Source organism: Macaca nemestrina, chromosome 1 (assembly GCF_043159975.1).
Source record: "Macaca nemestrina isolate mMacNem1 chromosome 1, mMacNem.hap1, whole genome shotgun sequence".
Classification (NCBI taxonomy): Eukaryota; Metazoa; Chordata; class Mammalia; order Primates; family Cercopithecidae; genus Macaca; species Macaca nemestrina.
The window spans coordinates 143,706,258-143,729,143 of record NC_092125.1 but is presented as its reverse complement, the minus strand read 5'-3'; the positions used below and the strand labels follow the sequence as shown (position 1 = coordinate 143,729,143).

Sequence of the window (22,886 nt, the reverse complement as noted above, 5' to 3'; positions counted from 1 at the left end):
CTCCCAGCTGTCTATCACCAGAGCACATATTTATGGATTTATGATCAGAAGGTCTTTTGGTCCCAAAAAATAATTGGAAAAGAATGTGGCAACTTCCTGGGACCATGGAAAGCTGCTTGGTTGTCAGGGATATGCTATGCCGGGTATATGCTAGAAGAAATACTATTGAATGTCAGTAAACTTAAAAGGAAAATGGTCAAGTTTAATCTAAGATGTCCATTTTGCAGATGGAAAGAAGCAGGAAATTTAAAAATGCAAGCAAAGCTCCCAATAGAAATCCTACTAACTGTCTCATAAACTGGATGAAGTTAGGCAATAAAGTTGAACCAAATTCTTCACTCAGTTTGGGATGACTTTCTCTGGAGCCTTTATTAAGGGCTCTTAGCTGCCAGACTCTGTTTTAGGGACTAATGAAACTATTGTCATTATCCCTTGCTCTTTTTATGCTTCTTCTCTGTTGCTTTCTCAGTAAGGACAGCTTTTGATTTTTAAAAAAATTATTTCCCTTTTTAATCCCCAGAACCCTATAGCAAAAACTCCATAATTATTTGTTAGTTTCTAATAGAGGGTACACTAAGCGGGGTCTATAGATACTGAAGCTCTTGTGAAATTCTGCTGGCCTGAGTTCATGATTTAAGAGAATGCTGGTGATAGCTTATAGAGGAAACTGAGATTGTATGAAATGAAATGTGGAAGCCATTGATTTTAGAGCCTGTTTTTATTGTTCTGTGAATAACATCTCATTTGTAAGCCCTCAAACGTGGGCCTTGACTTTTAGAATTGAGAGCTAGAAGTAAAACAAATTCACAGCAGTGTACTAACACATTTTTGTTAATTCCTAAGATACTTTGCTTTAGACCTATTAACATATTTAGAGTTCTGTTCCTTAGCTCTGAAGCAAATTTGCTCTGTGAATAGCACTACACTAGGGAAAAATCCTAAAAGAGACACTAAAATGTAATTTGTGTAAAGTTCTTTTTATATTTCACAAGTTATGAATTTTCTATAGTCTTGTTCTTTTAGGTGTTAAATGGATTTATAAAAAGCTTTTGGTGGTTAGCAAAATGGATGGTTTTTGCCCAATGTGAAATCTGAGATTGATCAGTTTTATATAAGGAGTGTTTCTTAAAACCTTGAGATTTTTTCCATAAAAAAATTATTTCCATTATTTTTGAGATATCTAAACCAAAATAGCATTAGAAAGGAACTATTTTTAAAAGTTTAACTTCTTAGCATAATCTTTTAAGAGGGAGTGACACTAGTGACTTACTTTTCATTTCTGTATAGAGTTATATCAGCTATAGAGTATTTTGTATACTTGTAATACCCATAACTATTAACACTTAAATAATACAGTAATACAGAGGCCTATTGGAAAAAAACTAAATCATCCTTTTTCCCCTATTGCTTCTGAAGCATATGTTATTTTCTTTAACCGTATAAATTTTTGACATCTGATTTGGGTGTGGTGTGTGAGTATCTGTGTGTACATACACATATGTGCTTACGTGTTTGTTGATTATTGAGGAAGGCTTATTGTAGAGAGGTTGTAGCTCGTTATAAACTGTAATTTGTTCTCATTTGATTTATTTCAATGAAGGATTTGAGAATTTGATCCTCATAAGTCTCTTGCATGTTCTCCCATTTGCCCAGGTTGACCAAGAGGGCTGACTTTTTTACCTGCAGAAAGAAAATGAAAGTTGGTATTTGATTAGGTAGTTAATTCATGCCTACATGGAAAATTACAGACCAGATGTGGTGGCCCATGCCTGTAATCCCAACACTTTGGGAGGCCAAGGCGGGTGAATCACTTGAGTCCAGGAGTTCAAGACCAGCCTGGGCAACATGGTGAAACCCTGTCCCTACTAAAAATACAAAGAATTAGCTGGGCTACTGCAGAGGCTGAGGTGGGAGAATCACCTGAGCCCAGGAGGTTAAGGCTGGAGTGAGCCAAGATCACACCACTGCACTCTAGCATGGACAACTGGAGTGAGATCCTATTTCAAAAAAAAAAAAAAAAAAAGTATAATTGAGTATTATATTGATTATATTAATCAAGCCATTTGCTGCTTTATACATTAAACTCTTACTTAAATAATATTTCAAAGCCATTTGGCTTCCTTTTAATAGGGGTACTAAGACCTCCTAGTGCAGGTAAACTTTTAAAGTTATTTTTATTTTTATGTATTTTTTTTTTTTTTTGAGAGAGAGTCTTGCTCTGTTGCCCAGATTGGAGTGCAATGGCGCAGTCTCAGCTCACTGCAACCTCTGCCTCCCAGGTTCAAGCAATTCTCCTTCCTCAGCCTCCTGAGTAGCTGAGATTCCAGGCACCTGCCACCCAGCTAATTTTTATATTTTTAGCAGAGTCAGGGTTTCACCATGTTGGTCAGGCTGGTCTCGAACTCATGACCTCAGGTGATCTGTCCGCCTCAGCCTTCCACTGTGCTGGGATTACAGGCATGAGCCACTGCACCCGGCCAACTTTTAAAGTTTTAATTTAGGTGATTATATTCTGTTTTAATGCTAGGATTTTCTTGTATTGCTCATAACAATCTTATAAATATATGTTTTCCAGCAGTCACCAAGCTACCCACATTTACTCTGGCTAAGAAATGTGAACAAAGAGCAGGATTTGAATCCAGGTCTTTTGGGCATTGGAGTTGTGCTCTTTATAGTACCATTTGCCACCTCGTCATATAACTAATTTTTTTGTTGTTTTTGGAGATGGAGTTTTGCTCTTGTTGCCCAGGCTGGAGTGCAATGGGGCAATCTTGGCTCACTGAAACCTCTGCCTCCTGGGTGCAAGCTATTCTCATACTTCAGCCTCCCAATAGCTGGGATTACAGGAACTTGCCACCACGCCTGGCTGATTTTTTGTATTTTTAGTAGAGACGGGATTTCATCATGTTGGCCAGGTTGGTCTCGGGCTCCTGACCTCAGGTGATCCACCTGCCTTGGCCTCCCAAAGTGCTGGGATTACAAGCATGAGCCACTGCGTCTGGCCAATAATTTTAATTTAAACACATCTAAAAGAATAAATAAAATTGAATGCCAAATGTTTATCATCGGTCATTTATTCTAGGATTACTCTATGTATATGGTGCTACATGCTAGTTCAAAAATTCAACGAATTGCCCTAGTCATCTTCAGTTAAAGATTAAGACAGACTTTTCTCCTCAATGATTCTTTTTTTTCTTTTTAAAATTCAGATTCAGCAAACATCTTTGGGGACTTACTTTGTGCCAGACCCTAAACCAGGTGTTCCTAATACATTACACTATGAGGTGGTTTTTATTATTAAGATTTTACAGAGGAGGCATGAATGTTAGAGAGGTAATAACATAAGCAATCATTTAAAAACATACTTGAACTTAGAATGTAGTCTAGCATGAATAGCTACAATAGGCCACAACCGTATCTACCTTCACTATCCTATTTCTGTTGAAAGGCAGTTTAGGCAGTAAAAATAAACAAAGGTTGAGATCTGGTTTATTTATTTAACAGCTTTATGGAGATAAAATTTACATACCATACAATTTACCCATTAAAGTATATAATTCAGTGTTTTTTAGGGTAACCACAGGATTGCCGAACGACTATGTCTTCTGATTTTTAAACTGTTATTGATTTTTTTTGTTACTACTAACCATACATTTGAATAAGAAAACAGGATCATAATTCTAAAACAATTTAGAGTCAACCCTGTTATTTTCAGATTTAGTTTTTTTCAACCAAAGTCCAATAACTTTGCCTTTTCAGTTCTAGTACAAAAAGCTTCCTTGACTTCCACGAGAAATGTTTGCTTGCAGGAATGTTAAACTGATTTTCATGTGTGCCATTGACCAAGAGAAGCTTTGGAATGTGAAATCCGCTTCCGCATAATGTAATTATTTAAGTCTTTTGCAATAGTCATACTATAAAAGAGAAATCAAAGAATATATGCAATTAATACTTAATAAATATGCCGTTCTCAAGTTAAAAAACAAAAATCCCTTGATAACCATTTGTAGCCATTCTGAGTTCTGATTCACTAAGGAGATCAAACCTCAAGATATGGATAGGATGCAGAGAAACCAGGTGCTGATCTCTTCTCTCATTGGCTTAACTTCACATTAGAAAGAATCATATTATTATGATGGTCATACTTCCCAAAGCAATATTTAGATCCGGTGCTATTCCTATCAAACTACCAGTGTCATTTTTCACAGAATTAGAAAAAACTATTCTAAAATTCACATGGAACCCAAAAAAAGCCAAATCACCAAAGCAGTCCTAAACAAAAAGAACAAAGCTGGAGATATCACATTACGTGACTTCAAACTATACTACAAGACTACAGTAACCAAAACAGCATGGTACTGATACAAAAGCAGACACACATACCACTGGAACAGGACAGAGAGTCCACAAAATCACACACATACAACCCACCTGATATTTGTGACAAAGTCGACAGTAACAAACAATGGGAAATGGACTCCCTATTCAATAAATGGTGCTGGGATAACTGGCTAGCCATATAAAGAAGATTGAAACTGGACCCCTTGCTTTCACCATATACAAAAACTAACTCAAGATGGATTAAAGGCTTAAATGTAAGACCTAAAACAATAAAAACTGTAGAAGAAAACCTAAAAAATACTACTCTGGATGTTGGTCTTGGCAAAGAATTTATGACTAAGTCCCCAAAGGCAATTGCGACAAAAACAAAAATTGACAAGTGGGACCTAGTTAAACTGAAGAGCTTCTTCACAGCAAATTAAACTATCAACAGTTAACAGACAGCGTACAGAATGGGAGAAAATATTTGCAAGCTATGCATCTGACAAAGGTCTAATATCCAGAATCTATAAGGAACTTAAATCCACAAGCAAAAAACAATCCCATTAAAAAAATGAGCAAAGGACATGAACAAACACTTCTCAAAAGAAAACATACATGCGGCCAACAAATATATTAAAAAATGCTCATCATCACTAATCGTTAGAGAAATGCAAATCAAAAAGACAGTGAGATACCCTCTCACACCAGAATGGCTATTATTAAAAAGTCAAAAAACGCCAGATGCTGGCAAGGTTGCGGAGAAAAGAGAACGCTTATGCACTGCTTGTAGGGATGTAAATTAGTTCAGCCACTGTGGAAAGCAGTGTAGAGATTTCTCAAAAGAGTTAAAACAGAACTGTAATTCAACCCAGCAATCTCTATTGTGTATATACCCAAAGGAAAACAAATCATTCTGCAAAAAATACGTGTACTTGTATGTTCACTGCAGCACTGTTCACAGTAGCAAAGACATGGAATCAACCAAGATGCCCGTCGACAGTGGACTGGATTTTTATGCGGTACATATACACCATGGAATACTATGCAACCATAAAAAAGAATGAATCATGTTTTTTGCAGCAACATGGATGCAGCTGCAGGCCATTATCCTAGGCAAAGTAAGGCAGGAACATAAAACCAAATACCACATGTTCTCACTTACAAGTGGGAGCTAAACACTGAATACACATGGATACAAAGAAGGGAACAATAGACACAGGGGCCTGCTTAATGGGGGAGGGAAAGGAAGGGGGTTGGGTTGGAAGGCTCCCTGTTAGGTGCTGTGCTCATTACCTTGATCAGGAGTCCCCAACCCCTGAGCCACAGGCTGCTACTGATCCATAGCCTGTTAGGAACCTGGCTGCACAGCACGAGGTGAGCAGCAGGAGAGTGAGCAGAGCTTCCTCTGTATTTACAGCCATTCCCCATTGCTCACATTACCGCCTGAGCTCTGCCTCTTGTCAGATCAGCAGCAGCATTAGATTCTCATAGGAGCATGAACTCTGTAACTGTGAATTCAAGGGATCTAGGTTCTGCTATCCCTGTGATAATCTAATGCCTGATGATCTGTCACTGTCTCCCATTACTCTCAGATGGGACTGTCTAATTGCAGGAAAAGCTCAGGGATCGCACTGATTCTACATTATGGTGAGTTGTATAATTATTTCATTATATATTACAGTGTAATAATAGAAATAAAGTGCATAACAAATGTGATGCACTTGAGTTAGCCCGAAACCATCCCCCTCCCCCATCCGTGGAAAAATTGTCTTCCATGAAACCAGTCCTTGGTGCCAAAAAGGTTGGGGACTGCTGACCTTGGTGATGGGATCATTCATACACCAAGCCTCAGCAACTAGTTTACCCATGTTACAAACCTGAACCTAAAATAAGTCACTTGAAGATCATAATGTAGTTAATATGCTGTATTATATAAATATGTGTTCAATATACTTTATACACATACACACTCAGTATATATGAAAACCTACTTTTGTTTTCAAATTGCTTGTTCATCTTTAATTCAGTTGATGGTTGAAATACGCCCCTGGTAGGAAGGGCATATGTCATTATCCCCATGTTTGGTGGGTAAAATGGTATAACAGATGGATTAATTCTAAGTCCTGTGGCTGACATTGCTGGAAAGTACTGGTTTTCTGCCTTATGGCCTGGGCACTTTCTTAAGCCTGTAGTTAACATCCATGCTTTGGTTTCCATACTTTGGCTTACCCATGAGATGTGATATCTGTACAGGCATATACTAGACCAATAACTGGGATAGCATTAAAATTATTTGTAGTTTCTGTAGCACATCATTTATCTCATGCTATGCCTTTGCCCTTGCTATTTCTTCAGTCAAAATTGTTTTCCCTCCTCTCCCCACCACCTCATGTCTCACCCTTCCTTCATCTCTCAGCTCAAAACCACACATCTGTGAAGTTCTCCCAGTAACTACATGCAGACTTGGGCTTGCTCCATCCATGCATCTGCTATACTTTGTATTAACTTCATATTACTTTGTATTAAGGTCAGAGCAATGCCCTCACTATTAGGTTGGTGCAACTTTTGCCATTAAAAGTAGTGGCAAAAACCGCAATCACTTTCACACCAACCTAATATGTTGTAATTGTACTCTTATTTCTTATCATCCTGCATTAGACTGGGATCTCCTTGAGGGCAAGGATCTATATTAGATCATCTCTGCATTCCCCTCCATGGTGCTAGGCACAGGGCTGGTGGCTTTCTTGAATTCCTAGTGAATGTCAGGCAGGGATGGTGGTGATTACATAATTTCATTGCTTTGTCATGTTTAAGCCAAGGACAGCAGTGAGGAGTTTCCTCCTTCAATAGCCAACCCTTAGCCAATAACAGCCATTGGATGATCCGTGGTAGAGAAAAATATTTAGAGATGAAAGATTCTGTTAGCTCTCTCACTTAATTAGCTCAGAGAGGTCATTTAAGCTTTTTGAGCCTCAAGTTTCCTCTTACTGTTGGGCAGTAGTAATGCCTAGACCACTGGGTTATTATGAAAATAAATAGAGATCTTGTATAGAAAAGTAGCTTGCAAACCGAAAAGCACTGCAAACATGAGAAATAAAGAAGAAAAGGTAATCTGGTAGAAAGAACATGTGCTTTGGCCTTAGGTGGGATTTTCAATCCAGACTCTGCTACTAATTATTTAATGTCTACAACTTCTATGAGTCTATTTCTTCCCCTCTCAAGGGTAAATAACAACACTTTGGCTGCTTAGAGTAATGTTGTGAAGGTTAAATAGGATTCAGGCAGTGTTCCACTGTGTTCCACCTGTGTACGCTCAACTTTTTCCACCCAGAACTTTCAGATATTGTATGTTCCTACCTCTGCACCTTCTTTTCTATGGCAGAATCAGTCCTTTGTACTCCAGGGAAAGCAGGCACCTACTCTCAGGCTGGGGAAAAAAATAGTGAGGGGAGATCACCAGAGGAAGAGACAGGCTTCCCTGGCATGTAATCCCAGCCAGCCGGGATGTGCCTTGGGGCAGGGCGGAGGCACAGCCTCAATGTCATGTCACAGCGCATTCCTAGGACAGCTGTTTCTGCGGCAACTTCTTTTACCATTTCCTCTGAAACGTTTTATTGAAGTGAAAGCGTACATACCAAAAACATTTTATTGAAGTGGAAGCCTGAGTGTACAGATCACATTTTATAAATTGAACACACCCGTGTAACCAGATCATTCATTCTTCTTGTTGCCTAGTATTCTATTTTGTAAATATACCACATCTTTTTTTTTTTTATTCTACAGTTGATAGGCATTTGGATAGCTTACAATTTAGAGCTAATACAAATGGTGCTACTATGAGCATTCTCATACATGTTTTTGGATGCATATATACCCGTGTTCCTTACAGGTATATACCTAGCAGTGGAATTGCAGGATCATAGAGTGTGCTTATGCTCAATTTTAGTAGATAATACTAAAACATTTCCCAGAGTTTCCCAACATTGACACACTCACCAGCAGTATTTGCGTTCCAGTTGCTCCAGCATCCTCACCGGCACTTAGTATTATCTGTCATTTTAATTTTAGGAATTCTGGTGGATTTTATGATTTCATACAACATTTGGAAATAGAGCCACTCTCTTAGCCCCCAAAAGCTTAAACTTTTGTACATTTATTTTCCGGAATGTGCTCTGTATAAAACTGGGAAGTTGTATCAGATATAAAGCTCCTAGTACAGTGCTTGCCACATGGAAGGAAAATGACAAGTGATAGCCACTATTACTGTCACCATTATCATCATCACTAAATGCCATCTGTGTTCTTCAAGGGTGAGAGTAGGGCATGGTGGATTACAAAGGTGAATAAGACATATTCTCTGCCTACAAGGAGCTCAAGATCTAGTGGAAGAGATCGAGATTAGAAACAGATTTTGTTTTTGAGGCGGAGTCTTGCTCTGTTGCCCAGGCTGGAGTGCTGTGGCACTATCTCGCCTCACTGCAACCTCTGCCACCTGGGTTCGAGCAGTTCTTCCTGCCTCATCCTCCTGAGTAGCTGGGATTATAGGCGCCTGGCACCAAGCCCCACTAATTTTTGTATTTTTAGTAGAGACGGGGTTTTGCCATGTTGGCCAGGCTGGTCTCAAACTCCTGACCTCAGGTGATCTGTTCACCTCGGCCTCCCAAAGTGCTGGGATTACAGACGTGAGCCACCATGCCCGGCCTACAAACAGATTATTACTAGACAATATGATAGCAATTTGAAGGAAAAGGTAGTGCTTGAGCTAGCACTTATTAAGGAAAAGTTCAATAGAAAGAAAAAAGAGAAATGGGCTGGAGAAAATAGCAAGGGCACAAAACTTCTGGTGGGGGTGGCAGAGTAGACAGTGTGCTGGAAGAGAGGAGCTCATCTGAGGTTGGAGTGGTTGTGCGCTCTGTTATTCAGTGTTACCTTTCTTGCAGGGAGTCTGGGGCCAGAGCTGGTGACAGCGTGTGAAGTTACAGTACTCTGTACTCTGTTGCTGTGCCCACTGCCACTACCTTTGAACTTTTCTTTTCCCACTGGGAAGGTGGACAGCCTCTTCTATTTCGTGGGATCAAAGCCTGTCCTGAGTACAAGGTGCTTGAAAACTACCATTGACACTTCAACAGCTGCAAAATAACACTGGTTGCAAGGATCCAACAATGTCTCTGCTGTATGGTCCTTTAACTCTTTATTTTTATGCTGAGACCTGGCTTAGAGTGTTCATTCTTGCATAGATCAATGTTGCTTTGTGGTAGCAATTCAGTTTAATAACACGCTCCCCTGCCCAATACCATCTGCAGATGTTAATAAATGTTCTCAAGGAATTTTTAGGATGCTGAAGATGATGATCAAGATCTCAAAATCGGCCGGGCGCGGTGGCTCAAGCCTGTAATCCCAGCACTTTGGGAGGCCGAGACGGGTGGATCACGAGGTCAGGAGATCGAGACTATCCTGGCTAACACAGTGAAACCCCGTCTCTACTAAAAAATACAAAAAACTAGCTGGGCGAGGTGGCGGGCGCCTGTAGTCCCAGCTACTCGGGAGGCTGAGGCAGGAGAATGGCGTGAACCCGGGAGGCGGAGCTTGCAGTGAGCTGAGATCCGGCCACTGCACTCCAGCCTGGGCGACAGAGACTCCGTCTCAAAAAAAAAAAAAAAAAAAAAAAAAGATCTCAAAATCATTTCATTGATTGAGCACCTACTATGTGTCAGGCATTGGATACATAGGACAAAGAAGGAAGTTGGACATAGTGCATGTCTTCATTGAATTGGTAATCCAATGGGCGATCAGACAAGTAAATACAGTGTGCTAAGAGCTGTGATGGGCGAAGGTACAGAGTTCTGTGAGAACACATCGAAGAAGCACCTCACCCATACTAGGGGATCAGGGAAAGCTTTCTGGAAAAGGCTGCAGAAACCTGATAGCCTGGTGAAGAGGAGTAGGGAGGAAGTAATCAAGGCAGAGGAAACAAAGTGTTGGAGAGGCTGAACACAAGGGAAGAATGGCTTGTTAGAGAAACTGGCAGAAGTTACTGGCCTAGAACAGAGAGAGCCTGGAGAGTTTTTACCAAGGGACCCATGGCAAGATGGAAAAGGGATTAAAGGAGGTAAAGACTGGCAGCAGAAAGACCAGTTGTGATAATCATGGTGTAAAAGACAAATAACCAATGTCCTCAGTACACTGACTTTCAAAATTCACTTCTCTCTCAATCCGCCAACCCAGACATCCTGGTCTCCCTAGGACCAAATACAGCTACAGTCACATGTCACTTAATAGGGATACCTTCTGAAAAAATGTGGTGTTAGGCAATTTCATTGTTGTGTGAATACCAGAGTGTACTTACACAAAGCTAGATGATGTGTGTGTGTATATGCATGTATATATGTATTCACATGGAAAACCAAATTCCCAACATCATTACTGAATATCAGTCCTTCCCCTACTTCAGGAGTCTCCAGTCCCCAGACTGCAGACTGGTACCTGTCGAGGGCTGTTAGGAACTGGGCTGCACAGCAGTAGGTGAGCGGCGGGAGAGTGAGCATTACTGCCTGAGCTCCACTTTGTGTCAGATCAGCAGCAGCATTAGATTCTCATAGTAGCGTGAACCCTGTTGTGAGCTCCGCATGTGAGGGATCTAGGTTGTGCACACTTTATGAGAATCTAATGCCTGATGATCCAACCAAGAGGAAACAATTTCATCCCAAAACCATCTCTCCCCGCGACGCCCATTTGTGGAAAAATTGCCCTCTACAAAACTCGTCTGTGGTGCCAGAAAGATTGAGGACCACTGCCCTACTTGATCTATAATGCCAATGTTTAGTGCTGTGTATCAGGTTTCTATGTACTTCATTATAAAATGGAATCTTGCTCTGTCACCCAGACTGGAGTGCAATGGCGTGATCTTGTCTCACTGCAACCTCCTTCCTCCTCCTGGGTTCAAGCAATTCTTTTGCCTCAGCCTCCCAAGTAGCTGGGATTACAAGTGTGCGCCACTATGCCTGCTAAATTTTTGTATTTTTAGTAGAGATGGGGTTTCACCATATTGGCCAGGCTGGTCTCAAACTCCTGCCTCAAATGATCCACCCACCTCGGCCTCCCAAAGTGCTGGGATTATAGGCATGAGCCACCATCTTGTATCTTATGGGACCACCATCATATATGCAGTCCATTGTTGACCAAAACACCATTATGCAGTTCATGACTCTATTTAAAAAGTAAAGAAAAATCCTATTTGAAGGAAATATTACATGCAAAAAAAAAAAAAATCTATTGTTCCTATTACTCATGCAGATGGCCCTTTAAAGCCATGGTCCCCAAGTATGACTGTTATGTTCTTTGCCAGAAATAAACCTGTGCAAGGTGTACTCTCTAGTCTCTGTACATGAAGTAAGAGTCATTCTGTATAACCTGCAGCTTGATGCTGTGTTTTGTGCATTTTAGATAGGAACTGAAGAGCTCAAAATGACATGAGGTTGAGCTGTTTCTCATTTAGTTTAGCTTGCCATGATTCCAGTAGCCTTTCTTCCTGCTTGCCCAAGCCATTCATGAAAGCAAAACCCACACAAGATACAGGAGCTCAGAATAAAAAGGGTTCGAGTGGGCATGTTATCTCCCACTTCCCCAACTAAGGTACAAATGGTTATTTTTCTTTTTTTCACTTCCTTGGTAATTTTTTTTTTTTTTTTTCAAACACTGGATACCAGGCATTTCATACTTAAGCCCTGAAGTCTGGGAATGTGATTTCTAACAATTTTATGTTTGGAGTTCTTAGGCTTATGTTTACCTGCTTACATAAGAGGTATTTCACTTACAAAACTAACTACAGATGTGATCATTGCTGTAGTAGTCATCGTATTTTATTAAGAAATATTATGTACCTGCTCTGTGCAGTACTAGGTATGTGGAAGGTTTTTAGACAAAAATAAATAAATAAGACCTGGTCCCTGCTTTCAGAAACTTAATTTAAAACAGAGCAGAATCAAAGTACTAATGCCTTTTTCGTTGTGTCATCCAAGGAAGACACGAACAATTGGTCACAGCACTGTTTCCTACTGAAACCAGAATCAGCCTCAGAATCCTCCTCAACACAGCATTCCAGACAACCTATGAATAGATAATTCATCTTCCTGGCCGGGCACGGTGGCTCACGCCTGTAATCCCAGCACTTTGGGAGGCTGAGGTGGGCAGATCACAAGATCAGGAGTTCGAGACCAGCCTGGCCAATATGGTGAAACCCTGTCTCTACTGAAAATACAAAAATTAGCCAGGCGTGGTAGATGCCTGTAGTCCCAGCTACTCGGGAGGCTAAGGCAGGAGAATCGCTTGAACCAAGGAGGCAGAGGTTGCATTGAGCTGAGATCGCACCACTGCACTTCAGCCTGGGCGACATAAATAAATAAAAATAAAACATTAAAAATTCATCTTCCATCCTTAATTTTTAAAAAATAGATGCATTCCCAAAAATCTTGGGTACTTGCCTTGGTTTTTATTGCTTTGTCTTTTGCTAGTTTTTAAAGAAATGACATGATTTATTTCTTTAAAAAAGACAAAGCAATATGAATATGGAAACCCAATAACCTCCCAAGAAAACAACATATGGTAATGTGGTTTTTCAAGAAGTTGAAACTTGAAACATTCAGTTCATGTACATAATTAGAGAAGCCATTCCCAATACTTGCCACTATAAACACGTTTTTCTTGGTTACTTCTAGGATGATTGCCCTCGTACTTTATTATTTGTATAAACTAGTTTCAGTGCTATAAAGCTACCAGCTGATAGTGAATAATAACCACATTTTCAAGTTTCCTGGCACCGGGGCTTCATTCATGGCTGCTCGGGTCACCTGCTTTGGTAGAGATCGTGTGTCTTCCTGGTGCTGACTTATTCAACATCACCATCATTGATTATTTCATGGCCACCTGAGTCTTGAGCTGTCTTCTCAATCCACATGCTTTCCATAGGACTGCATCAAAGGCCAGAGTTTCAGCTATATATATTGATAAATCCAAGTGTGTATAGTAAGACTCCTCCTAAATGCTAGACCCTTAATTTCAACTGTTTATGGGCACTTCTACCAGAGTGATTGGAGCTAACATAAACATCTAACAAACAGTTGTGGCCAGAGGGTGTGCTAAGAGTGTCACAATCATTACTTAATTTAACCTTTCCAACAACCCTTAGAAGTTTTCATCCCTGTTATACAGATGGGAAATACAAGGCTTAAGGAATCACATCATTAGTAAGTGTTAGAACTAAGTCTGGAACATAAGACTATCCAGAGTTTAACGGTATTTAATGGTATACACAGACCCTTCAATTTTGGCTTGTATAAAGTAAGAGTCATCCCACTCCTCGACCTCCAAATTTCAGTCTTAACCTTAAATGAGTCCACAACAAATGCCATCCTGCTGTCATATCCTCCTTCAAGGTCCACTAAGTAACCACTATGGACTTGGTGCAGTCTGTCATTATTTCTTACCTAGAATGCAATTCTTACTCATTCTTTCCCTCTTCCTTGCACTAGGAGAGAAAAGCTATATATTCTCTTTTTAGTTTATTTTCTACTACATTTATATTGGATAAAAAGGTAGGACCTGAATGAGAAAACTTTAGTTTGGAACAGGCATAGGGTTTTTCTCATTTACTGTTTTCACTTGCATCTCTAGAATAATGTATTTTGTCTTCTTGTTTTCTAGGAATGTTTACCCTTGCGGAAGTTGCATCACTTAATGACATTCAGCCAACTTACCGAATCCTGAAACCATGGTGGGATGTGTTTATGGATTACCTGGCTGTTGTTATGTTAATGGTAGCCATCTTTGCAGGAACCATGCAACTTACCAAAGATCAGGTGGTCTGTTTGCCAGTATTGCCATCTCCTGTAAATTCAAAGGCACATACATCACCAGGAAATGCCGAGGTCACCACCAACATCCCGAAGATGGAAGCAGCCACCAACCAAGACCAAGATGGGCGGACAACAAATGACATTTCCTTTGGGACATCTGCTGTGACACCTGACATACCTCTCAGAGCCACATATCCTCGCACAGATTTCGCACTTCCAAGTCAGGAGGCAAAGAAAGAGAAGAAAGATCCAACAGGTCGAAAAACAAACTTGGATTTTCAGCAATATGTATTTATTAATCAGATGTGTTACCATCTGGCCCTTCCGTGGTATTCTAAGTACTTTCCATACCTTGCTCTTATACATACTATTATTCTCATGGTCAGTAGCAACTTTTGGTTCAAATATCCCAAAACATGCTCAAAAGTAGAACATTTTGTTTCAATATTAGGAAAGTGCTTTGAATCCCCTTGGACTACAAAAGCATTGTCTGAGACAGCATGCGAAGACTCAGAGGAAAACAAGCAGAGAATAACAGGTGCCCAGACTCTACCAAAGCATGTGTCTACCAGCAGTGATGAAGGGAGCCCCAGTGCCAGTACACCAATGATCAATAAAACCGGCTTTAAATTTTCAGCTGAGAAACCTGTGATTGAAGTTCCCAGCATGACCATCCTAGATAAAAAGGATGGAGAGCAGGCCAAAGCCCTGTTTGAGAAAGTGAGGAAGTTCCGTGCCCATGTGGAAGATAGTGACTTGATCTATAAACTCTATGTCGTCCAAACAGTTATCAAAACAGCCAAGTTCATTTTTATTCTCTGCTATACAGCGAACTTTGTCAACGCAATTAGCTTTGAACATGTCTGCAAGCCCAAAGTTGAGCATCTGACTGGTTATGAGGTATTTGAGTGCACCCACAATATGGCTTACATGTTGAAAAAGCTTCTCATCAGTTACATATCCATTATTTGTGTTTATGGCTTTATCTGCCTCTACACTCTCTTCTGGTTATTCAGGATACCTTTGAAGGAATATTCTTTCGAAAAAGTCAGAGAAGAGAGCAGTTTTAGTGACATTCCAGATGTCAAAAACGATTTTGCGTTCCTTCTCCACATGGTGGACCAGTATGACCAGCTATATTCCAAGCGTTTTGGTGTGTTCTTGTCAGAAGTTAGTGAAAATAAACTTAGGGAAATTAGTTTGAACCATGAGTGGACATTTGAAAAACTCAGGCAGCACGTTTCACGCAATGCCCAGGACAAGCAGGAGTTGCATCTGTTCATGCTATCGGGGGTGCCCGATGCTGTCTTTGACCTCACAGACCTGGATGTGCTAAAGCTTGAACTAATTCCAGAAGCTAAAATTCCTGCTAAGATTTCTCAAATGACTAACCTCCAAGAGCTCCACCTCTGCCACTGCCCTGCAAAAGTTGAACAGACTGCTTTTAGCTTTCTTCGCGATCACTTGAGATGCCTTCACGTGAAGTTCACCGATGTGGCTGAAATTCCTGCCTGGGTGTATTTGCTCAAAAACCTTCGAGAGTTGTACTTAATAGGCAATTTGAACTCTGAAAACAACAAGATGATAGGACTTGAATCTCTCCGAGAGTTGCGGCACCTTAAGATTCTCCACGTGAAGAGCAATTTGACCAAAGTTCCCTCCAACATTACAGATGTGGCTCCACATCTTACAAAGTTAGTCATTCATAATGACGGCACTAAACTCTTGGTACTGAACAGCCTTAAGAAAATGATGAATGTCGCCGAGCTGGAACTCCAGAACTGTGAACTAGAGAGAATTCCACATGCTATTTTCAGCCTCTCTAATTTACAGGAACTGGATTTAAAGTCAAATAACATTCGCACAATTGAGGAAATCATCAGTTTCCAGCATTTAAAACGACTGACTTGTTTAAAATTATGGCATAACAAGATTGTTACTATTCCTCCCTCTATTACCCATGTCAAAAACTTGGAGTCACTTTATTTCTCTAACAACAAGCTCGAATCCTTACCAGTGGCAGTATTTAGTTTACAGAAACTCAGATGCTTAGATGTAAGCTACAACAACATTTCAATGATTCCAATAGAAATAGGATTGCTTCAGAACCTGCAGCATTTGCATATCACTGGGAACAAAGTGGACAGTCTGCCAAAACAATTGTTTAAATGCATAAAGTTGAGGACTTTGAATCTGGGACAAAACTGCATCACCTCACTCCCAGAGAAAGTTGGTCAGCTCTCCCAGCTCACTCAGCTGGAGCTGAAGGGGAACTGCTTGGACCGCCTGCCAGCCCAGCTGGGCCAGTGTCGGATGCTCAAGAAAAGCGGGCTTGTTGTGGAAGATCACCTTTTTGACACCCTGCCACTCGAAGTCAAAGAGGCATTGAATCAAGACATAAATATTCCCTTTGCAAATGGGATTTAAACTAAGAGAATACGTGCACAGCGATGTGCAGGAACAACTTCCTAGATTGCAAGTGCTCACGTACAAGTTATTACAAGATAATGCATTTTAGGAGTAGATACATCTTTTAAAATAAAACACAGAGAGGATGCATAGAAGGCTGATAGAAGACATAACTGAATGTTCAACGTTTGTAGGGTTTTAAGTCATTCATTTCCAAATTTTTTTTTTTTTTCTTTTGGGGAAAGGGAAGGAAAAATTATAATCACTAATCTTGGTTATTTTTAAATTGTTTGTAACTTGGATGCTGCCGCTACTGAATGTTTACAAATTGCTTGCCTGCTAAAGTAAATGATTAAATTGACATTTTCTTACTATATCACCTTTTTTGAGGGGTCTTAATTTACTTTGCTTAATTGGTGCAATATTGCTTTCACTCAGATCACTAAAGACAGATACATCAAGTCCAAACTTGTAAATTTAGATTTGCTAAAATACTGATTGATTTCCTGTTTTAATTTAAAGTGCCTCAAGTAAGCACTCCTCACAATAGTTGACTGGTACTGCTGCTCCTGAGCACCTCGTGTCATAGGTTTTATACTCTTACAGACTTGGAATGCAGTAGAGGTATGTGGATTGTTAGGGGTTTTGTTTTTTAAGAATAAGTAGCAAGAAATAACACATTTCTTAATAGCTTTTTTGACATAGTTTGGCGTTCCGATTATATGGTACATTTTTCTGCCAATAACATAGGGTTGCCAATAAATAGAAAATGTTTTCTAAAAATAAATTTTATTACAACAAAATAAAAATTTTAATGACTTATTAACAAAACCTCCAATATCACCACCATTTGGAAGATAACACAGAATCACAAGTATCATTTAATTTCTTGCCCTTCTCAGTGTTCTTCTGGTGTTGGTGGGAAAATAATAGGAAACGTAGTTCATTGGGTAGGGAAACTCTTAACTGTCCCTATCTTAGTGACAAGCTGTATTTTCTATGTTTGCGTGCAGCTAGGAGGAGTCATAGCCAGACAAATGCTAGGAGAATACACTTTTTAGATAATGATTTCCTTCTTTAACTGACCAGTATCTAATCAATCTCAGAAAAATCAAAAAAATTCCCTGCCAGATGTTTCATAGGCCTCCTACAAGACTCTTTTCAAGAGAATAGAACAGTTTGGCACTCTGACAAAGCAGTGTCCTCTCGCTACAAAACTGGACTCACTTAAACACTGGACTTTTGTCACTTCTAAGCACAACTTGAAGGATTTTGCAGAGAATGGGCAAAGATGGACTCGTATCTTTGCTTTCTTCCCCAGAACTGAACTCTAGGACTGCTGGTCTGTGGCCAATGGAGGTAAATCTTGGCCTGCAGTAGAGCCTGTGAATGCTCTGAGAAGTATTCTCACAAATAGAAAAGGCTGCAGCCCCTGTAGCTGAGTTAGGAATTGATGCTGGCTCTGGCACCCTGGCCATTCCTTCTCCTCCTCAAAGGCTTGAGGTAGGGGGCAAGCTTATTAAACATTTTTTAAGCTTAAGTTTGAATAATCAGACAAAAAGCAATGGCATATTTTCAGTACAGCAAATTCTCTTCTATGCATCTTCCAGTTGTCTCAGCATTCATTAATGGATTCACTAGTATTAATGATGTACCTTGGTGCCTTTCTAATACAAAGAACTAGGGATTCAGTGTTGGAATAAGTTCTGGCCACATGGAGGTTTATCTAGTAAAGTAGAGAGATAAATATTAATTATGTAAATAATAGAAGTGTTTAATTACAATTATAGAAGGTGTAGGTCAGGTGCAGTGACTCACACCTATAATCCTAGCACTTTGAGAGGCTGAGGCAGGAGGATGGCTTGAGCCCGGGAGTTTGAGAACAGCCTGGGCAACATAGCAATACCCCATCTCTACAAAAAAGTTTAAAAATTAGCTGGGCATGGTAGCATGCACTTGTAGTCCCAGCTACTTGGGAGGCTGAGGTGGAAGGATCACTTGGGCCCAGGAGTTCAAGGCTGCAGTGAGTTATGATCGTGCCATTGTACTCCAGCCTGGTGATAGAGCAAGACCTTGCCTCAACCAAACCAAAAAAAGTGTACAAAATCTGTGTAAATGAATAATGGCGGGGGTGGAGTGAACTTAAAGAAGCGCTTCAGGGAAGTTTTGTACTTGTAAACGGTCCTGAACATTTCCCTTCCACCAGCCATGTGGGGCGCTGTTCTCCCTGCTTGGTAATGCCACCGCCTGAAATTAGCACAGTATTTTTAGAAGGATGCCACTCCATCTTAGTTGTGAGATAAGGAGTCCAGATCTTAGGATCTTTGCTTTTAGGACTGGAAAACTTGTCTTCCCTTTCTTAAAACAAAACAAAACAAAACAAAACACCTTATTGAAGTATAACTGGTATATAAAAGGCCCTACATATGTAAGGCCTTTACATATATACCTTAAATATGGTAGCAAACTGCATATCAATGAGCTACCTTTCTTAAAACAAGTGTATGTTGTTTTTGAAGGGCAGGTGTGGCAGGACGCCACAGTTCACTTTGCTTTTCAGAGAAGAGCCATTCTGTAGGAACCACAATCTATGAGATAATCCCTAAATTTGGCCACTGGCAGCTCTGCCCATAGGCTCCTGTTTCCTAAACACTACTTGGGGTTCAGTCACTTAGAACTGGTTGGTGTTAGATGCCTTCAAACAGTATCAAGGGGTACCTCTTCTCTTACCCAAATTGCTGTTGACTATCAGCCCTTACTGATTTCCTTGAACTCTGAAAAGTTTAGGGTCAGTTGATTTAAATGCCACATTCCATGCCACTGTTTGCAAATAAGAATACTCTAAAAGAGAGTTCCTGAGAAATGCTGACTCATTTAACAGACTTTAAATGTACTGAGTTTTGATGCCTCAACAACAGAAAAAGAGTTGTGGGCCCAAATAGACTGTCAACCTATGTGTCCTCTTGAATTTATGTTGGCATCGCTTGGACCAGACATGGGAGAAAAACAAGTTAGTATGTATAAGATTTGGCTTAATATTTTCATATCTTTCCATGAAGTCCCTTGAGCAATCTGAAAAAGAGTATTTAAAGTCTGTTTTTAAATATGCCATATCTGGGTGAGTCTCACAAAGTCTGAAAGAACTTGGTTTGCTTGTGGCTGTTTAATTTTTTCTCACTAGCAGTCAGTTGGCTTGACAAAGAGGATTTACTTTTTTAAGGGTTCAGAAAGATGAGCCGAAATTGTCACAGGGACCTCATTCTTAGTAGTACAGATTTAGGAATTTAATAGTAGGCAGGAAGAGTTCATTCTATAATTCATGGCTGGCAAAGTCCTGACTGTTTGATGTTTTTTTTAATATAAAGAAAGAAGTCATATTCTTTCTTAATATCTGTAATACTTTCTCTGTCTCTCCTGGTCTCTACTTCAACCAGTAACCAAACTCTCTAAGTTGCTGATGGCAGCAAACTCCAAAGTGCCCTTGAGGCCAACGCCCAATAGTTATTTCCATTCACCTTGTTGAATAAAAGCCAGAGTACTGTCCTCTTGCTAAGATTTCTGGCAGCACTTGCGTCAGTAATTCATTCCAATAAAATGGTCCCTTTATCAACTGAATCCCCAAACAAAGGCAGTACTAACAAAAAGCTCCTTTCATGAAAAATAGAAGGGGGGAAAAAAGAGCAAGCCCCTGGAAACCAGTTTTCAAAAGTCCTCTAACTTGTGACTGCAACACGAAGAAGTGGCCCCGTCTGATCCTGGCCAGCTGCAGCTCTCTTAAAGCAAGGGCTCCGGGTATTCAAGGTGGTATCCGCTGGGGCACAGGGAAGGCTGAAGCCAAGGGGGCAGAAGAGCAGCAGGCCAGGAACCATCTGCCCCTCAAGCCTGGCCTAGCCTAGCCTGGGGTGACAGTCACAGCTGAAATCATGGAAATAAGTCCCTTCACTCACAAAGCCAATAGCAGATGTCCATTCTTCATCCTTGTGTCTCTGGACATAAAACGTATAAACTGTTCCAGGTAAGCATCGCCTTTCTTGTGGAAATTCATGGGATTATTTGCTGAGAGTTAATCCCGAAAAGTTTCATTCCACAGTCTCATCTACCCCCCTCCCACTGCTGTGGGACCCCTGATGGTAGAAAGTTCCCCAGCCCCACCTGCTGTCACTGTCAGCTGTCCTTCCTTCACTCCTAAGATTCCAGGCTCTGGAGTGAGAGTGCCTGGGTTTGAATCCTGCCTTGGCCCCAGCTGTGTGACTGTGCGGAAGCTACTTACCTAAGCCTCAGTTTTTTTACTGTAAATGGGAATAGTCATAGTACCTACCAAATGGGTTTTATTGTGTGTGACAATTGAATGAGGTGATTCATTTGAGGCACTGTGCCTGGCAGATAGTAAGTACTCAATAATACTGTTACTACTTTTATCCCCAGAGACCGTTGGCCTTCCCTAATATGCATTCTCTCCTTCCTTGGTAATGGAATTTTCAGTGGACACCTGGAACACAATAAAATGTGTATTTTTAAAAGCCAGGCAGTGGTCCTTGCCTGTAGTCCCAGCAAGTGTGAAGACTGAAGCAGGAAGATCACTTGGGTCCAGGTGTTCCAGTCCAGCTTGGGCAACACAGCAAGACCCTGATTCTTTTTAGAAAACAAAACAGGCCAGGCATGGTAGCTCACACCTGTAATCCCAGCACTTCGCGGGGCCAAGGCGGGTGGATCGCTTGAGGCCAGGAATCCGAGACCAGCCTAGCCAACATGGCAAAACCCTGTCTCTACCAAAAATAACAAAAATTAGCTGGCGCAGTGGTGCATGCCTGTAGTCCCAGCTACTCAGGAGGCTGAGGCAAGAGGATCCCTTGAGCCCAGGAGGTAGAGGTTTCAGTGAGCGGAGATCGGGCCACTGCACTGCAGCCTGGGTGACAGAGCAAGGCCTTGTCTCAAAAAAACAAAATGAAAACTATTTTCTAGGCTTCCTTGGGGCTAGATGTGCCATGGGGATAGGATTTAGTTAAATTCTAGCCAAAGGAGTGGGAATGGAAGTGGAATGTGGGATTTCTGGATTAGGACCTTAGAGGAAGGGCATATCCTTCCCCGTTCCTGCTGCTTAAATTGCACAAATAGAAATAAGCCCAATTTAGACTGTGCAGATCAGGGCAACAAATCAGATGTGGCACAGCAGCACAATAAAAGTCTGGGCCCCTGGCAACTTCAAGAAACAGGGTCATATAAAGGAGAAATAAATCTGTGTCCTGTTTAAGCCACAATTCGGGGACTCTGATAAATGCAACAAATCCTAAAAACCTTGCTACTCAAACCCGTGGCTGGATAGCCATAGCAGCACTGGGGGCTTGTTAGAAATGCAGAATCTCAGTTTCCTCCCCAGACACTGATTGAACCAAATCTGTGTTTTAACAGGATGGTGTCCAGCTGATGTATAGGCAAATAAAGTCTGAGAAGCATTGTCCTAAATAACACACCTACGAAGAACAAATCAGTCATCAGAAAGTGTTTCTTCCCCCACTGGGTTATGCCTCTCCCATCAGCCTTTTGCTGGGCTCTAGTGGGAGAGGGAGGAATTGGGGATTTTGTTGGTGCTTGTGGCTTAGACCAACTTCCACATCCCCATTTGCTCCTGCTGGCAGTCATGCTTTTCATGTCACCATAGCAACTACAGAGCAGAAAAAAAAGTGACAGTCACTGTGGGCTGCTTGAAGAGGTGGTGGCAATATAGGTCATCCTCCCAGTAGTGTGAGGTTTTGAAGGTCTATGACTGCCCCAATGGCATATGCACTTGTACTAAGTAAGCCCTTCACTCATTGATACCCTTCCCGTGCCCAGGTAGCTAAACTGCCCCATTCTGTTAACCTTCAGGCTGAGTCTGGCTTAGTTGCTTAAAGTTCAGTCAACCATGGAATAGCCTGCCCATTTTGAGCCTTTTCAGAATGCTTCTGGAAAACTGCCAAATAGCCCAGCATGAAAATTAGCTAGAGTAGTTTTAGGGGAAAGACGTACTCAAAGGAATCACACAGGTATTACACCAAGCTGCACAGATTAAGAAATATATTTTTTCAATTTGCCATTGAAAAACTATAAGTAATAGCCACATATTTCAGTACTTTAAAATGAGTTTCTCCACTTTGGAAGGCCAAGGCGGGTGGATCACTTGAGGTCAGGAGTTCGAGACCAGCCTGGCCAACGTGGTGAAACCTCATCTCTACTAAAAATACAAAAATTAGCCAGGCGTAGTGGTGTGTGCCTATAATCCCAGCTACTCGGGAGGCTGAGGCAGGAGAATCACTTGAACCCAGG

At 40.9% G+C, this 22,886-nt stretch overlaps 1 protein-coding gene across 7 annotated transcripts in view; it reads left to right on the top strand.

Annotated features, from left to right (window-relative positions):
* LOC105482828 (leucine rich repeat containing 8 VRAC subunit D) overlaps window positions 1-16,957 on the top strand; it is a 118,739-nt gene extending 101,782 nt beyond the window's left edge. For all 7 annotated transcript variants that reach the window (XM_011743189.2, XM_071082208.1, XM_011743193.2 and 4 more), the window contains one exon: window positions 14,023-16,957. In XM_011743189.2, the coding sequence (XP_011741491.1) occupies window positions 14,025-16,601 (2,577 nt within the window). In that variant the 5' untranslated portion in view covers window positions 14,023-14,024 and the 3' untranslated portion in view covers window positions 16,602-16,957. The remainder of the gene's footprint in view (window positions 1-14,022) is intronic.
* The last annotated feature ends 5,929 nt before the right edge of the window (window positions 16,958-22,886 follow it).